Below are 15,996 nucleotides of genomic sequence, written 5' to 3'. Positions count from 1 at the left end.
TTTCACCTCCTTGGGCCCGTGCTCCGACTCCTCCTGAACAAGGAAGGTAGGGGGCATGGACATCTTCTCCTTCCCGAGTCCCTCTCGGGGGTACGGGCAGGCATCAACCCCATTCAACTTCCCAGCAATGATCCCCGTGAGCATGAAACTTCTCCTTCTCCCGCCCTGCCCCCCGGCTGACTTTGTACCTCCCCCCCATTCCACCTCCTCCTCCGCATCCTCTTACTCCTCTAAACAAATCTCAACCTCCCCCTCGCTCCCCCTCGCTCTTCCTCGCTTCTCACCTCTATCGCGTCCTGCTCAGGCTCTGGATGTTCCCCATGGCAGCAGTCTGCGGGAATTCCTTCATCCTCAAACCGTCCGAGATGGTGCCAGGGACGGCTCATCGGCTAGTCGAACTCATCGAGCAAGCAGGTGCGATACCTTGTTATCTCCTTCTCCTCTCCTCCTCTCATTCCCTTTACTTTCCATCCTGCCCTCCATCCTCCATCCGACGTCCTCTCTTCTTTTGCTGTTCTCCCTTCCTCTTCTCTTGCTCCTCCTTGCCCGCCCTTCTCTTCCCGCTCTCCCCCCCCCCCTCAAACCTCTTCCCTTCCTCCAGTTCTCCTTCCTTGTGATGGTGGTCCTTCAGGCTGTCCGCCAGGGGTTGTAAACATCATTCACGGCTCCAAGGACACAGCACAGTTCCTCTGCAAACACGAAGGTGAGGAGGACGAGGACGAGGACGAGGACGAGGACGAGGACGAGGACGAGGACGAGGACGAGGACGAGAGGGAAGAAGCGGTGAGCATCTCCGGAAATAACGAACTAGGCAGACATCTCCTCCATCTCATTTGTCGGTTCATCCGTAGCTGGAGAAGACATCTGGAGACAAGCGACGCTTGCAGGGAAGAGAGTACAGGTGCGCGCACCCTACTGCAAGTCGTCATCCCTGTCCACAGCTCTTCTCTTCCTCCTCTCCTCTTCCTCCTGCTCCACTTCCTCCTCGGCCTTCCTTCCTTCTCCTCTTCTGATCGCTCTTGCAGTGCAATATGGCAGCTAAGAACCATGCCGTCATCCTCCCAGACGCGGACAAGGAGCACGCGCTCAACGCCATGGTGAGAAAGGGCACTGCCTGCTTGACAAGGGCATGAGCTCGGGAGCAGGTAGGAGCAGCCTTCGGAGCAGCAGGGCAGCGTTGCATGGCCATCAGTGTAATGGTTCTCGTGGGGAAGGCTCGGTGAGAGGAAGAGGAGGGAGGAGGAGGAGGGAGGAGGAGGAGGAGGGAGACTGATAACGACGCAGGGATTGGCTGCCGGAGCTGGTGCAGAAGGCGAAGAAGCTGGTGGTGTCAGCGGGGACCGATCCGCGTGCCGACGTTGGTCCCCTCATCAGCTCAGCTGCTAAGGTGACGAGTGTGACCAAGTGGGAGGAGGACTGAAGGAGGAGCAGAGGAGAGTGGAGGGGATAGTGGGCGAGGCCGTGAAGGAGGGAGCGACAGGTACTCGTTGCTGCCAGCGAGGGGGAGCTGAATCTGTGTACAGTGCATCTGGATGGGAGACAAGTCGTTGTGAGGGAATTCCCGAATGTGAGAAGGAGGAGGAGGAGGAGGAGGAGGAGGAGGAGAGTAGGAGGAGGAGGAGGAGGACAGTAGAGGGAGGAGGAGGAGGGAGGAGGAGAGAGGAGGGAGGTGGAGGGAAAGCGGACAAGAGGAGAAGAGGGAGGAGAGCTGGGCCTTGGGGGTAGGGGAGGATCAGAAGATGACTGAGTGCATGAAGGGAAATTTTGTTGGCCCGACCATCCTAGAAGCGACGACGAGCATGCAGTGAGTCCGGTGAGGGGAGAAGTGAAGCCTCCTGACTTTCTGCAGGTGCTACCAGAAGGAGATCTTTGCCCCGGTGATGAGAAGCTCTTCGATCCTCTACCCTCCTCTCCTCTCCTCTCCTCTCCTCTCCTCTCCTCTCCTCGCTCTCTCTCTCTATGTCCTCCTGATATTTTCCCATGCGCTCCTCTCCTTTATCCACCTCCTTCGTCGTTACAGGCTCCTCACTGCTCGCCCCCTCCTCCCTCCTCCCTCCTCCCTCTGCTGCTGTCTCCTCTTCATCGCCTCGTGTCATTCTGCCTTACATTCCCACGCGCTCAGGTGCTTGTGTGCATCTCAGCAGCGGACTTAGACGAGGCGATCCAAATCATCAACGACAATCCTTACGGTCAGTGTGCACGCCCTCCTCCTCCTCCTGCTCCTGCTCCCCCTCCTTCCCCTCCTCTTCCTGCTCCTCCTGCTCGTCCTCGTCCTCGTCCTTCCCTTCCTGTCCTTCCGGTCGTCATCCTCTTCTTGGACATCCAACTCCACCTCGGCATCATCATCATTGCAATGATCATCGCCGTCATCACATGACAACCACCACCACCAGCATCTGTATCCTCTCCATCGTCGTCACATGGCCATACAGGAAACGGAACAGCGATCTTCACAAGCTCGGGAGTGGCAGCGAGGTACTTCCAGAACTCCATCAAGGTTAGCAGACACTCTGTGGTCTGAGGAGAGCAGGAGGCGAAACATTCTGCTGCAGGTAGGACAGATCGGGATTAACGTTCCTATCCCTGTTCCCATCCCCTACTTCTCCTTCACCGGATCCAAGAAGAGCATGCTCGGTATGGCCAGGGGAGGCCGCCGAGTCCTCTCGAGCTCACGGCATTCCTGGCAGGTGACCTCTACTTCTATGGCAAGAATGCCGTCCAGTGAGCGACGACAGCGGGGGGGAGGAGGAGGCTAACGGCTCCAACAGGTTCTATACAAGGACCAAGACTATCACGTCCAACTGGAACCAGAAGTTGCCGCAAGACATTCGGATGGTCTTTTCCCCTCCTCCCTCTCGTCCCCTGACTCCTCATGGCAGGCCATGCCCATCCTCGGTCAAGATACAGTCTCGTGAAGCCTCCCTGACCTCGCATCGTGTTCCTGTGAAATACCAAACCACCTCGTCCAAGCGAAGAGTCTACGAGATTTACTAGGGACTCTCCTTAAGCTCATTACTGAGATTAAACTGTACTACACAGAGCCGAGAATGGGACGTGTCTGGCAGATGAAGCACCCGATGAATCGAAACTTTAAGAGACAATCCAAACGACGGCAACAATGGGTGATGAATCCATAGCAAAACATGAAAAAAAAGTCGGATTCCATGATATACACGAGCAGGTCCAAAATCGAGAAAACAAGCTTCCAATCATTTATCCATCGAACAAGATCTCCAGAAAACACGACATCTTGCCCTTGATGAACAACGTGATCAGACTTGGAGCGAGCTCTGCGGCTCTCCTCCCTGCACTCTGACCCCAGGCATGTTTGCGACTCCACCCTGCCCTTGAGGCATGCCCATGTTGCCTTGCACTTGATTCGCGAGGAACTCATTATATACATTGGTGCTCGATCCTGTCTTTGACTGCTGAGACTTGAGGGTGGTCCAATCGTAGACGTGGTCGTACTCAAAGCCTTCTCTGGTGTAAACATCCCGGAACAGTTTGCGCAAGTAGGCGTAATCAGGCTTGTCGTCGAACTTGAGCTTCCTTACGTAGTTGAGGTACGTACAGAACTCCTCGGGGAAACCAGCGCACAACTGCTCAATAGGAACTGTCAACTTCTTTTCGCTGATCTTGTCATACTTCTGCTTCTTGTTATGAGCCCTCAGACCCTGCCAGGGCAGGCTGCCCCGGAGGAAGTACATGAACACGTATCCGAGAGCCTCGAGATCATCTCTCCTTCCTTGCTCGATTCCCAGGTGAGTATTCAAGCTTGCATACCTTGCTGTGCCTGTCAAGTTCTTGTTGGTACGATAAGCAATGTGTTCTAAGGTTTTGGGGTCGCGATATTTCTTGCTCAGTCCGAAATCTATGATATGGACCATGTGGAGCTTCTTTCCTACGCCCATGAGGAAGTTGTCTGGTTTGATGTCTCGATGCAGAAAGCTTTTGGAATGCACATACTCTATTCTACTCAGCATCTGAAACAAGAAATTATGTCAGCTTTCAAAATCTGTATAACTCACGACATACCTGGTCGGCAAGCATCAGAACGGTCTTCAGGTTAAATCTGCGGTTGCAGAAATTGAAGAGGTCTGATGCAAGACAAGTTAAGCATGCAGCAGAAATCGACAAGGAACCAGCACCTTCCAGAGATGGGCCGAGAAGATCGATCACCATCACATTGTAGTCTCCTTCAACCCCATACCAAAGGACTTCTGGTAGCCCGACCCCGCCTTTGAGGTAACGCAACACCTTTGACTCGTACAAAAGCTGGGGATGCTTGCTACGAACAGATTCAAGTTTGATAGCAACTTCTTCCCCAGTGCCAATGTGCACACCTGCAACAGAATCAACAGAGCCACTCGATTGCGAAATCAGCAGCACCATGAAAAATATCGCCAAACGATCCTCCTCCAATCTTTTTCGTGATTCTATACTTCTTCCCTACTCTGAGGTCCATCTGTGCGCCGTCTTGTCTTCTGTCAACAGTCTGGGACCTGCATTGACAAGCAGTCATAATGTGTAGGAAACGATGTCAACGAAGGGAAGGACTCACATTGCAACGTTGCTTATCATACTGTGCTCAAGCAAACATACCCCTCACAAATCACAGGCTCCCTATAAAAGAGATGGGTAAGTGAGAACAGCAAGTAGTCCAGCAGTCTGAAAGGATCGATCCAAGAGCATATCGCTGAACATTCAAACGCGAATCTACACCAAGGGCCACAGTTGCAGACATATCGCAGATTCACACCTACAATGAAGTGTCTCCCAACCCTCCTGACTCTCCTGCCTCATATTCATGGTCTTCCCGAACTTTCCCTCTAGCTTCACATCTTTGTGTATTGTGTTGTGTAATACTAAAATTTCCTTCTGCTCCACAACGATCGCCCAGTATGCATTCGCCTCTCTCATACTCGCTCCAACCGGCTTGATTACCGTACACAACCTCTCTCTTCTTTCTGTCCTAATCTGCTTTTGTCTGCTCCGAACATCCCATCCTCCCCCCTTCGATATGTACTGCTGCACAATGATGTAACCACACTGCCCGCACATTGTCCCGGAGTTCCTTGCCCTGCGCTAAGTAGAGTCCTGGTCTACAGCGCACGTGGTCTTGTCCTCCCTGACCAGAATCCTCTTTAGCCTCATTCTCGTCTGCTTCCTCGCTCCTCTCCCCCCCCTTCTCTTCCCCGCCATTCTGTTTTTCGATCAGCTTTGAGCGCTGCGTGCTTCCCCACCCCTTCCTCAACCTGACGTTGACATGGGGTAGTCATTCACTGTGTTGGGAAAAAGAAGGGTGGGGTACGAGAAAATTTGAAGACCACGGGTACATTACATATTCAGTTGGGGGAATGACCTGGGGTGAATCAGATCTAAAGGGGAGGAATGATGGGGTAGGGGTGGGACCAATGACCTTTAGCAGGGTTGGTGGTACCTCCTATGCAACTTCCTAGAACTTTTCGTAGCCGGTGGGTCAGATGAAGGTATTAGGAAGCTCATAGCATCCTAGATACTTCTGAGGATTGGGATGGTGTTAGAAGGGCCCCTAGTATCACAGCAAGTTGAGCTCCTAGTACAATCTCCCAAGTGCTTTTGTACTGAGGAAAAATCTTGGTAGTGAACAAGATTACCTGAGATTTGGAATTCCAGTACCATACTTGGGGAAGAGATCTTTATTATGGTACAAGATTATGGTACAAGACATGCAAGGGCCTTTTAGGAGCTATCGAGATCTCGCTAATATGTATATATATATTTGTACCAAATATCACCTTATTAAATTATAAACCTTTCCATCCTTCCCATGCCATCCAAACTTTTGGAGGCGCCGCGGCCGGCGGCCCGGCGGATGACCGTCGGATCGGACGCGGCCTGGGGCCCAGGGCACTGAGGCCCGGCCCGGTGACGGCGCCGCCGGCGGCGGCGGGCGATCGGCCCGGGGCAGTCAGTTTCGCAGTTTAGGGGCCCCGCGGCCCCCCGCCGGCGGCCGCGCTGCGGCAGCGGCCCGGTGGCCGTGACCGGGGCGGCCCGGCGGCCCGACCGTCGGACCCTCCAGGGCTCCGCCGGTCGCCGAGTCGGCGAGTCTTAGCCCTCCGATTTTACTCAAACCATGGCATTTCTTTTTACTAGGCTAGAGAGTTGACAAAAAATTCAGTGAAGAAGATTGAGTAAAACTTTGCTTTCCCGCCAAGGCCCGTCGGACATGTCGAGGAGGCGATTAGATGCGAAGAGCACTGCGGCAGGAGGGCAAGGAAGGAGCAGGGTGGGAAGCTGCGACGGCAGGATCATCATGATCATCAAGAATGATTGAAGCATGACAGCAGGAAAAGCAGGAGCATGAGGGAAGCAGGAACAGAGGAATGTCGTTGTTGATGACCTCGGATTGCATTATGCAGATCGAGCTAGGGGAAGGTCTGTGGGGAGGAGGAGGAGGATGGAGTGGATGTTTTGCAAGAGTGTGGAGGAGAAGGATAGAGTGGATGTTTTGCGAGAGTGTTCTAGAAAATATCAAACACTAGCATTTCTTTAGGCGGACATTGCACAAGTACTCAGGGACGAGATTTGTTCCCATGCTCAATGTATCCGAGTGCCCCAACTCCCCTTCCTCCAAATTCTCCCCGAGCCCTCCCTTCGCCCGCCTTGACTCCTCACCTTCCTTTTCAGATCATGGAAGTCGAGGAGGTTCCAGCAGCTCCCATTGAGATCAAGTCAGATGTTGACAACAAATCCAAGGCAACCAATAGTTTGCCGAAGAAACGAGGGAGCTCGGCGGCTGCAGTGAACCAGAAGAACAAGATCACTGCGTTCTTCGTGAAGGCTGCTGCCGCTAGCACAGAAGTCAAGGATTCGAATCAGGATAACAGTACTGAGAGGGGAAAGAAGGAGAAGGGGAGCGAAGAATGTTCAGGGACGATACAGGAATCCACGGATTGCATTGTGCTCTCTGACCACGATGGCGAAAAGGAGATAGTGGCCCATGACACGCCTCCAACATCGAAGAAATGCAAACCAAATGAGGAAAGGTTGAATCAGAAGCCTCTAGATACCAATGGCGAGAAATCCGACGAAGCCAAGAATGACGCTGTCAGGAAACAGAAGAAGTCATCTACGGACCACAAGAAGATTTCGGAGGAAAACTCCAATAGAAGTACGTCTGCACACCTCTCCATCTTGATGTGATTGTAACTTGATGACAAACAGAAGCAGAAACCGGGTCTCGCCAGAGCATTCTCGATTTTGGTATTTCCATTTCTGGTGAACCTTGGGATCTGATGATTTTTGGTCCAGGCAAGAGCGATGGCAAGACTGTGTGGAAGAAAAAATGTAGACCTGAGCATCCATGTGGCGATGAAGTCAGTCTGAATCAGCAAGCAATGCTGATTCTGCAGTTTTGCAACACTTTTAGGTAATTTGCCACGTTTCTAGTTGATTAGCTCAATATGCATCTCAGCGAGGTTCTGGGCATAACTGAAACTATGGCTGAAGAGCTCAACCAAGGAGTCAGCAAGTGATACTCTTTTCTCTTGTGATTCATTTCTTAGCCCTTTACGGTCAAAAGGTTTCCTTCGCCCGTGCTGTCAAAGCTGCATGTAGCTTTTCTCCGTGCCATCGTGAGAGGTGGGGAGACTCCCGACGAAGAAAGAATGATCGACGAAGACACTTGGCCAGAAGTTCTCCGCCAGGTTCCAGTGAACATTCCGGCCCGGGATGCTGATATATATTCGCAGCACCTTAAGGACAGCAATGTCCCAGAACACCAGAAGTTGGTCGAGAAACTGTCAAACTTCGAGTACTCAGAGCTGTCATTGACCGAACGTTTTGAAGCCCTGGAGTTCCTTGTAGAAGATTGCATCTCAAGCCCAGTGATCGGGTTTGCATGAATGATTTGCGTCTTGCGGCGGACTGAGGTTGTCCTCTTTCAGGAAATACATAGACTCCAGCCTTGACCGCCTTGAGGAGCTACGCAAGGAGCAGCAGATGGAGGAGATCCTTGAGAAGTGACGACCGTGACACTGATCTTGAGCTGGAATTCATGTTTTGATTTGCCCAGGTACAAGAAACCAGAGATCGAAGTGTGCGACAAACTCGATTGCTTCGTGGAGTCAGAAACGACGACCTCACCTCAGGAAGACCTGCAGAACTTGACGGACCGCCAGAGAGCGGTTGTTAAGGTGACCCCACTGACCGGCTGATGGTTGTCTCATTGAAACAATATGTCTGTAGGCAAGGGAGGACGAGGCGCGAGCACACAAGATTGCGGAGGAGAAGAGGCTCCGTGAAGAGAAGAGAATCGCAGAGGAGGAGAGCAAGAGGAAGGAAGAAATAGGACGAAAAGAGAGGTGCATTTCAAGTTGCAGCCTGCCAATTCCCAGTCTGACACGCTTAACCTCTACAGGGCAGAATCACGAAGCAGAGAAATTTGCTTCCACACGTCCATCGTGCGTGTTCCGTGCTTGTCGTCGGGGCAGCAGCGGTACTGGGTGGGAAAGTGCATCAAACAGCGAGCGAACCTTCTCTGGGAGAACATGCAGGGCACAGACCCTAAGCAGTCCTGCTGGAAGATGATCCAGCCCGGTAGTTGACTGAGATCCATGAGAGGAAAGGAAGTTGAAGTGATTGAGCGAACAGGTGAGCCGATGGATCAATTGTATGAGCACTGGAGCCCGACTTATCCGGAAAACGAGATTGGATTCCAGAAGAAGTTGCGAGACATGGTTCATACATACTCCCTATGCGAGGCCGATGTGCCAGGGAATCACCAAGGAGATGAGAAAGAGGAGCAGGAGGATGCAGCTGGGGACGAAGGTCAAAAACTTTGCGATTAGGGAGGCATTGACGAATTCTAACAGACAAGTCAATATTTCAAAGAGCACAAGATGTTCTGCTGAACATAGAAGAGTCCACTCCCGAAGACATGTATGAAGATTGGCAAATCTTCTTTCACCAGAAGCGAGAGGAATGGAGAGCTGCAACAGCTTCATCTGCAGATATTCAAAGTCTGAAGAATCATCTCATCAGGCGTGATATTCTACATCATTCCCAGGTTGCCTGACTGGTCTGCCCTTGTCAGGCTGCAAAACTTTCTTAAAGCTACAAAGATGAGAGAAGGGTGGGATACTGTCCAAAAAGTCTGGATCAAGGATGTGGAGGAGGCAACCACAGTCTGTTCGCTTCTTTACCTCATGAAGCAGCTCAGAGTCTATATCGGCAGACAGGTCAAGTTGTAAATTGTCCATGCTCTGCATGCCTCATTGATCTTGATAGAAATCGAGGCCGGGGAAACTTGCTTCCATCTTCTCTGCGGTCCCTCTGAGGATCACTCGATCCCAGGGGACAAGAGCTACCAAGAGCGAGAGCGTGGAGCTCAGCGGGGAGAGCTCGGAGGAGGCGGAGGACATGGAAGAAAACTCAGATGGAGACGTTCAGCCGAAGGCTGTTCAGAAACGCGCTCGTCAATCTCGTCCTGCTGGTACAACATGAGGAGAAGGGAAGGTGGGAGCTGGGCTGATTTCGCCGCAGCTCCTCTGAGGAGGTCAACTCGCACTGTCAACAAGGTGAAGAGATACGAACAAGAGTCCTCGGACAGCGACAGCGACTTCTGCGATTCAGAGACGAAGAGGTGAGGACGAGGGATGCGGAGTTTTTGGCCTCTTGACCTCTTTGTTTCAGAGTGACTAGACGGACAGCGAAGCTGCATGAGAAGCAAGAGACAACCCGCACGACTCGTCAGAGACTGTACACCCCGAAAGCCTTTTGAGTCTTTGTTGACTCATATTGATTGCAGGACGCGACAGAACCTCGCTTCCTCGAGCTCAGACTCTCTCAGCGAATAGATTCACAGCATCTTTATTGAGGTTGCGAAGCTTCGGCCTCAGCCTCTTCCACCACCTTGAGAAGATACCTAGACGTTCAGACGTCAGCTCTGTTCTCCTCTTGCCTTTTTCAAGAAACCTGGCAGTCGCCTCGTTCTTCTCGCACCCTTCCCCGCTCAGATGCATGGCGGCTAGATTCCGCATGGCCTCGATGTTGCCGAGCTCCGCTGACCTCTGATACGCGAGGAAGGCTTTGCTGCGAGGCAGACGTCAGCGACAGGACAGGAGAAGGAAAGAGATTCGGACTTGACGTCTTTCTTCACTCCAAAACCGTTGTAGCACATCACTCCCACGCAGCACATGGCTGCTGAGTGCCTGCAGCAGAGGGTGAGGAGGACCTGGAGCACGCGTCAACCACTCACTGGAGACGAGCAGCTTCCTGGAAGAAGCGAAAAGCCTTGGGATGATCCATCTGGAAGCCGTCTGAACCGTGGAAGTGCATGTCCCCAAGGCAGAAGAGCGCCTCCGCATCTCCCAGACCCGCCGCCTTGCTCAGGAACTTCTTCATATCCTCCTCCTTCCCCTCCTCCCGCATGAGCATCGCGACGTGGTAGCTCGCAGCTGGATGGTCTCTGTTGGACGCCTCCTCCAGTAACCTCAGACCATCTGAGCTGTCAAGTTTCATCCCCCCCAGCTCTCCCGCCAACTTGGCAGATCCCAGGAAGTACATGGCGCTGCTGTCGCCGCGATCTGCCGCCTCCTGCATGCAGCGAAGACATTGCTCGGCATTCCATCGCTCGTCTCCTCTGCATTGCGGGTGCCTGTTGTCAAAGTAGAGCATCCCCAGGTTGTACCAGGCGTCCGCGTGCCCTGAGCTGCCGCCAGCTCGTAGAGCTTGACTCCATCCTCCAGCACGAGCTTCGGATCCGTCTCCTGCCTGGACAGCACAGGCTCCACCTCCACGATGTTCCCTGCCACAACCTTCGACTTGTGCGAGGGAAGCAGCTGCACAAACTCCCCGGAAACCTTCAAATTCCCCAACATCACCTGAGCATCGGCGTTCCCTAGCTCCGCACTCTGGGCTAGCAGGGCGAGCCCCTTCTGCATGTCCGGCTTCCACTCGACCATGTCGTCCGTCTCCTGCTGCTTGACCGTCTTGAAGCTCTTGACCGGAGCTCCCTCCCTCTTCCCAATACGGACTTCCTTGATCAGCAGCAGGATCTGCTTCTTCACCTTCTTCGCTTTCTCAGCGTTCAGCTCGAGGTGGCTTGTATTGAGTAGGTCATCCGAGAGTTGCTCATCTTCTCCAAACACAGGATCGGGCTCCTCCTTCTCGTTCTTCACCAGGTGCATGCGTGCAAGGTAGAACATCGCCATCGCGTCCCCTTGCCCCAGCGCATGCTCTAGCAGCTCCTCAGCTTTTCGCTCGTCCCTGTGACCGGCGAACTCTAAAGAAGAGAGGATGCCAGCAACCAGGCTGATGTCTTGAGACTTTGCTCCTTCCTTCATCTCCTGCTCTATCCTCTGATGCAGTTTGTCCATCGCGTCTACGTCCTTGCTGTCGCCCTTGATAGCCTTGTCCAACAGCCGAAGAACCTCTGAGACAGGGGGAGGAGAGGAGGAGGATGCAGAGATGAACGCCTTCCCTCCATGGACCCTGTTGAGTACATGCACACCCCAGCCAGTCCGAACGGGATGGCCGAGCTTCCGCACTGGAGTTCGCAAGCTCCTCCCTAGCGCCCTTGACCAGAAACTGTTGGAGGTCCATGCTCGAAGCCCCCCCATCCTCAAGCTCATCATCGTGATCTGCTTCTTGTCCTCTCCTCTCCTCCTCTCAAGCTTCTCTCTCCTCTTCCTCCTCTCACCGCCCTCTCATCCCAGCATTCGGGACATCAAAGACTCCGGTGACCGCGGAAGATAGGAGACCGGCAAAGAGGGCCGAGCCCCGAGGTAGGGTGGGGTACATTGTGGTCAAAGAAGGGGGTGAAGCAAGATTGGGGTTACAGTCAACGGACCATCGGGGCAAAGTGAGGCAAGTGGAGGGGGAGGAAGAGAGGAGAGGAGGAGAGGAGGAGGAGAGAGACGAAGGAGGAGGAGAGAGAAGGACTGAGGAGGAGGAGAGAGACGAAGGAGGAGAGAGAAGGACTGAGGAGGAGGAGAGGGAGAAAAGTCTGGATTGAGAGGACAGTCTCGACTTGCCAAGGCGAGCCCACCAGTGACGGATGATGGTCGTTTGATCCACGATCTCTTGGTGACAAGAGGAAGGAAGAGTCAGGTCAGGATGTCAGACGGAGAAGACATGTTTGCGAAGCGGAAGGAGAGCTTCATCAGCGGGGGGCGACAGAAGATGATAGAGCTGGAGCTGGAGATAACTGAGTTCTTTACCCGGAGAATCACAAAGGAGGAGAGTGAGGACGGCAATGTAGCAGGTGAAGATACTCGTGTACTTCCTCCCCTTCTACCTGTGATGTTGTACTTGCAGAGCCCTACCATGACGACCTTGGAGGGCTGTCGCCTACCGGGTTGGTGGACGACCAGCTGGTGTTTATGGAGCACAAGGCGAAGCAGAGGAGGAGCAGTATCAGCATCCGAAACTCCTTGATCATCTCAGATTACTTCAGCCTCCTCGGACAGCCGAAGAAGACAGAGAAGTGCAAGAGTCACGCGCGAGTGAGCGCGTCGTTGTTGAAGAATGAGGAAGTCAAGTACAGGACGACCCTCAAGGATGATGATGATGATGATGATGATGATGATGATGATGATGATGATGATGATGATGATGAGGATGAGGAGGAGGAGGAGGAGGAGGTGCATAAGATCGGCAAAGAGCTGAGAGGAAGAGGAGGCTTCCAGCGAGCGGTGGCCACGATCAAGCGGCGGCTGCAGAACAACGAGGTGACAGCGGTAGAGGAGAGGAGTGAGAGCATCGCTGTCAACTTCCAAGAGGTCGAGAGAGCCCTGGGTGTGACCGACGTCCTGAAGGAGGAGGTCGCGTTACAAGCCATCGATACCCTTGGAAAGATGGAGAGGAGGCTGAAGGAGGAGCAGAAGGAGATGCTGATCTCAGCTCTCCTACGGCACCCGCTCACCAACGTTCGCATCCGGATGCTCAACGTGGTCCCAAAGGTGGTGGAGAAGGGAGACGCGAGGGTGTTCAACATGGTCCACGAGCGGATCTTCGACTGGAACTCCGAGGTCGTCCGGGCCGCCATCGCCTGCCTCCGCCATGCCCCGTCCACCCTCAACGTCACCCTCCACCAGGTCAAGGACCTGGAGCGACAGAGCGACATGGAGGGCGGTATGATCCGATGCGTCTTCAACATCCTGCACGACAGGGCAAGCTCCTCGTACGAGAGCCGGTCGATGAGCTTCGAGAGGAGGCAGCGCTGGTCCTCCCTGACCTTCCGGCTGGACGTGTTCGACACTGAGAGGGCGGAGCTGGAGGTGATTCTGCTGGGGAGAAGACAGGGCATCGTCATCGGCCACGAGAGTGAATTTGCTGTCGGCAAGTGCTACGTCAAAGTCACCGACCTCATGGTCGGCAACGCGCTGGAATGGTTCACCCTCCGCAATGAGACGCTGGCTCCTGTCGGTAGCGTTCAGCTGAGGACGGAGGTGGAGCAGAGCTCGGGCATCGGGGACATGCAGCTGGCAAGCAAAGTGCTCCCCAACATCGAAGGGCTGCTGCAGAGCAAGGACGAGAGCGTGAGGTGAGGCAGCAGCAGCGGTTGAGCTGCCGCCATGTTGATGGTCTGCTGCAGGATAGAGGCGTTCAAGCTGATGACGGACTACAGCGATGACGGCAACGTGATCGTAGCACAGAAGCTGCTTAAGGGGCTCGATGAGAAGTCACATGCAATCAAGTGGGAAGAGGAGAAAGGAGGAGGAGGAGGAGGAGGAGGAGATGCAGGGATGTGACCGTCCTGCAGGTGGACCTGCTGCGAATGTTTGAGGAAAATCCTTGCGGGCGGGAAGCAAGGCTGTGTGAAGATGACTCTAGATCATGTGGTGAGGATGGTGCAGAACGATCCCGGTAAGCGTCGCTAGACGATCTACTTGCTCCCTCCCTTGTCCTTGACGAGACCTGAAGATCCCGACTCGAGGCTGGTGGCGATGACCGTCATCGGGTATGCAGGGAGGACCATGAAGAACTGGATGTCGACAGAGAACGGGTGAGCAAGTCAAGATGGAAGTCCAATGCCCTTGATCAAGCTCGATCAGATACTCCCTTCGAGATGTGCTGGAAGAGCGTCTGGAGGACGTCGATGACTTGGTCCGCCGGAGTGCGATCACCAACTACGCTGCTTTCTGCGACAAGGAGGACAAGTGACGAGCATGGCAGTCGTTGTAGATCCTGACGCTCGTCCTGGCAGTGACGCCTTGCTCGAGATTCTTCCCTTCCTCAGCGACGAAGCGCACAATGTGCGGATAGCAGCTTTCCGAGCCATCGAGCAGCTGTTTGGAGGGTGAGAGGGAGGGACGGGGGAGACGATGAGATGGAGAGCGAGGGGAGGAGGAAGAGGAAGAGGTAGAGGTAGAGGTAGAGGAATGGAAGAGGAAGGAGAGGAAGAGGAGAGGGAGGGAATGTAACAGGATGAGCAGGCAGATCAACCAGCAAGGGCCCAGTGACTTTCAGATCGAGTTGATGAAGGCGATCGTTGATCGAGGGTCTCAGGCAAGAGTGGAGACGAGGAGGGACGTTGGATTGTGACAGCTGCCGATAGAACCAAGACCTTGGCATCAAGATATCGCTCCTGTTTCAACTTGGTTGCATGGAAGGAAGCGGATGGAACAAGCCCGAGCATGCGAGGTTGCCGCGGGCATGTCGGGCATGGCGTCTGAAGGAGGCGGCAGGTGGGGACACGTGAAGGAGTGGGTGACGGAGCAGTGGCAAGCGATGATGCAGAGGAGGGAGGAGGACAGGCTGAGGAGGATCTACGAGAAGAAGATGGTTGCTCCTTTTCCATTGTTGTCGCTCGTGATCTTGACCAATCTTTCCAGCTGTCAAACCGTTTCTTCCTGAGGGCGATGGAGGATTTGAGGCAGGAAGGAAAGCAGGATGAAGAAACCTTCAAGTACGGCGGGTCGTTGAATGAGGAACAAACCCATGCGCTGGAGGTGGCAAGGTACTTTGCGAGGGCAACAAGGAAGGTGAGGGTGACGTTGAATCAGGGTGCTAGCAAGCTCCAAGATACAAGGGGTCTTCAGAGGAGTGAAGCTGCGGAAAGGAATATCCAAGGTGATAGACTTTCCAGGATCGATCACGACTTGACGCGAGAGCGAAGTTGAAGGCAGATCTCCTGCGGCAGAAGCAAGAAAGGATGAAAGCGAGGGAGCTGGAACGGCAGAAGATGAAGGACGACTCGAAGACTTTCTACTCGAAACTGAAGGTCTGCAAGCTCACTTCATTTCCCTGCTGACTCCCATGCGCCAGTTCATGACCGGACGCGGAGTTGCCAAGGAGAGTTTGAAGTTGTTGACGATAGCCTGAAGATTTGCCTACTGATTTGAATCTCACAGGTTCGTGATTTCGTCTCCTGGGTCAGAAGATACCAAACACGTTGAGATCCTACGACAAGTGAAACGTGAGAGATTCAGAGGCAGGGCGATGGGGATGATGGTGACTTTGCAGTTCCTTTCGATCGAAGAAAAGCTCCTGCAAACCCTCGCTGAGAAGATTGAGAAATCTGGCGATGTCGACGTACTGTCTTCGTGTAAGAAATTCAGAAATGCAAGATGTAAGACGAAAACAAGATTGATAGAAATGCGAGTTGAATGTGATTGGAGGGCAACAAACATAAGGATTGAGGGGTCGAGTTTCATAGGGTTCATCCGGCACCTCGGTCACGAATATTCATGTGCAAAAGTTCGGTCGATGGAATCGCACAGACTCTCGTCAGCCCTGCGATTCTTGGACGCCTCCCACATCGCAATCTTCTCTACCTTCACTCCATTTCGCACAAGCTGATTGCCAACCTGCGTGAAAACCTCCTGACACCTCGGCCCGAACTCGATCTGATTCAAGATGCAGAATTCATCTACGACGTACATCACGCTCGACACGTCGATGTCCAGGTCGTTCGCAAAGATGGGATCTACTGCAACAGCGCAGGTCAAGTTTGACCTCTGCAAGGCTGAAGAGCTCTGATGAGTTGGGACGACGACAACCTTTCTTCCC

At 53.6% G+C, this 15,996-nt stretch overlaps 6 protein-coding genes across 6 annotated transcripts in view; 4 read left to right on the top strand and 2 right to left on the bottom strand.

The window, feature by feature from the left end:
* Positions 1 to 2,915, top strand: part of GUITHDRAFT_158284 (hypothetical protein) — a gene marked incomplete at both ends in the record, with an annotated part of 3,998 nt that extends 1,083 nt beyond the window's left edge. The window contains 16 exons of the mRNA XM_005827804.1: positions 305 to 414; positions 632 to 703; positions 816 to 901; positions 1,026 to 1,097; positions 1,146 to 1,219; positions 1,285 to 1,387; positions 1,432 to 1,480; positions 1,524 to 1,567; positions 1,758 to 1,804; positions 1,850 to 1,877; positions 2,123 to 2,189; positions 2,433 to 2,497; positions 2,553 to 2,634; positions 2,688 to 2,721; positions 2,769 to 2,835; positions 2,880 to 2,915. Coding sequence (XP_005827861.1) covers positions 305 to 414; positions 632 to 703; positions 816 to 901; positions 1,026 to 1,097; positions 1,146 to 1,219; positions 1,285 to 1,387; positions 1,432 to 1,480; positions 1,524 to 1,567; positions 1,758 to 1,804; positions 1,850 to 1,877; positions 2,123 to 2,189; positions 2,433 to 2,497; positions 2,553 to 2,634; positions 2,688 to 2,721; positions 2,769 to 2,835; positions 2,880 to 2,915 — 1,036 coding nt within the window. The remainder of the gene's footprint in view (positions 1 to 304; positions 415 to 631; positions 704 to 815; positions 902 to 1,025; positions 1,098 to 1,145; positions 1,220 to 1,284; positions 1,388 to 1,431; positions 1,481 to 1,523; positions 1,568 to 1,757; positions 1,805 to 1,849; positions 1,878 to 2,122; positions 2,190 to 2,432; positions 2,498 to 2,552; positions 2,635 to 2,687; positions 2,722 to 2,768; positions 2,836 to 2,879) is intronic.
* A 357-nt stretch (positions 2,916 to 3,272) lies between these two features.
* GUITHDRAFT_75209 (hypothetical protein) lies at positions 3,273 to 4,465 on the bottom strand (the record flags this gene model as incomplete). The annotated part of the gene is made up of 4 exons (XM_005827803.1): positions 3,273 to 3,983; positions 4,036 to 4,097; positions 4,149 to 4,343; positions 4,390 to 4,465. The coding sequence occupies 4 exons, from the start codon at positions 4,463 to 4,465 to the stop codon at positions 3,273 to 3,275; spliced, it is 1,044 nt and encodes a 347-aa protein (XP_005827860.1).
* Positions 4,466 to 6,672: 2,207 nt separating this feature from the next.
* On the top strand, positions 6,673 to 9,763 carry GUITHDRAFT_113139 (hypothetical protein; the record flags this gene model as incomplete). The annotated part of the gene is made up of 16 exons (XM_005827802.1): positions 6,673 to 7,153; positions 7,207 to 7,245; positions 7,294 to 7,411; positions 7,457 to 7,505; positions 7,548 to 7,688; positions 7,734 to 7,876; positions 7,929 to 8,003; positions 8,057 to 8,177; positions 8,230 to 8,345; positions 8,402 to 8,580; positions 8,635 to 8,811; positions 8,856 to 8,922; positions 9,077 to 9,221; positions 9,271 to 9,475; positions 9,526 to 9,625; positions 9,676 to 9,763. The coding sequence occupies 16 exons, from the start codon at positions 6,673 to 6,675 to the stop codon at positions 9,761 to 9,763; spliced, it is 2,244 nt and encodes a 747-aa protein (XP_005827859.1).
* An 89-nt stretch (positions 9,764 to 9,852) lies between these two features.
* On the bottom strand, positions 9,853 to 11,618 carry GUITHDRAFT_113138 (hypothetical protein; the record flags this gene model as incomplete). The annotated part of the gene is made up of 5 exons (XM_005827801.1): positions 9,853 to 9,907; positions 9,958 to 10,074; positions 10,125 to 10,193; positions 10,241 to 10,484; positions 10,547 to 11,618. The coding sequence occupies 5 exons, from the start codon at positions 11,616 to 11,618 to the stop codon at positions 9,853 to 9,855; spliced, it is 1,557 nt and encodes a 518-aa protein (XP_005827858.1).
* A 273-nt stretch (positions 11,619 to 11,891) lies between these two features.
* On the top strand, positions 11,892 to 12,648 carry GUITHDRAFT_154033 (hypothetical protein; the record flags this gene model as incomplete). Its single annotated transcript, XM_005827800.1, has 2 exons — positions 11,892 to 12,247; positions 12,301 to 12,648. Coding segments are annotated over exons 1-2 (395 nt in total), but the record flags the coding sequence as incomplete, so codon positions are not given.
* Positions 12,649 to 14,587: 1,939 nt separating this feature from the next.
* On the top strand, positions 14,588 to 15,587 carry GUITHDRAFT_154032 (hypothetical protein; the record flags this gene model as incomplete). The annotated part of the gene is made up of 8 exons (XM_005827799.1): positions 14,588 to 14,628; positions 14,673 to 14,769; positions 14,820 to 14,944; positions 14,991 to 15,057; positions 15,104 to 15,208; positions 15,253 to 15,290; positions 15,339 to 15,403; positions 15,451 to 15,587. 8 exons carry the CDS (start codon positions 14,591 to 14,593, stop codon positions 15,489 to 15,491), a joined length of 576 nt encoding a protein of 191 aa, XP_005827856.1. The 3' UTR covers positions 15,492 to 15,587.
* Between the last annotated feature and the right edge of the window lie 409 nt (positions 15,588 to 15,996).

This window comes from Guillardia theta (assembly GCF_000315625.1).
Source record: "Guillardia theta CCMP2712 unplaced genomic scaffold GUITHscaffold_64, whole genome shotgun sequence".
NCBI classification, from domain to species: domain Eukaryota; class Cryptophyceae; order Pyrenomonadales; family Geminigeraceae; genus Guillardia; species Guillardia theta.
Note: the sequence above shows the minus strand (reverse complement) of the source record. Positions and strands in the feature narration are given on the sequence as shown.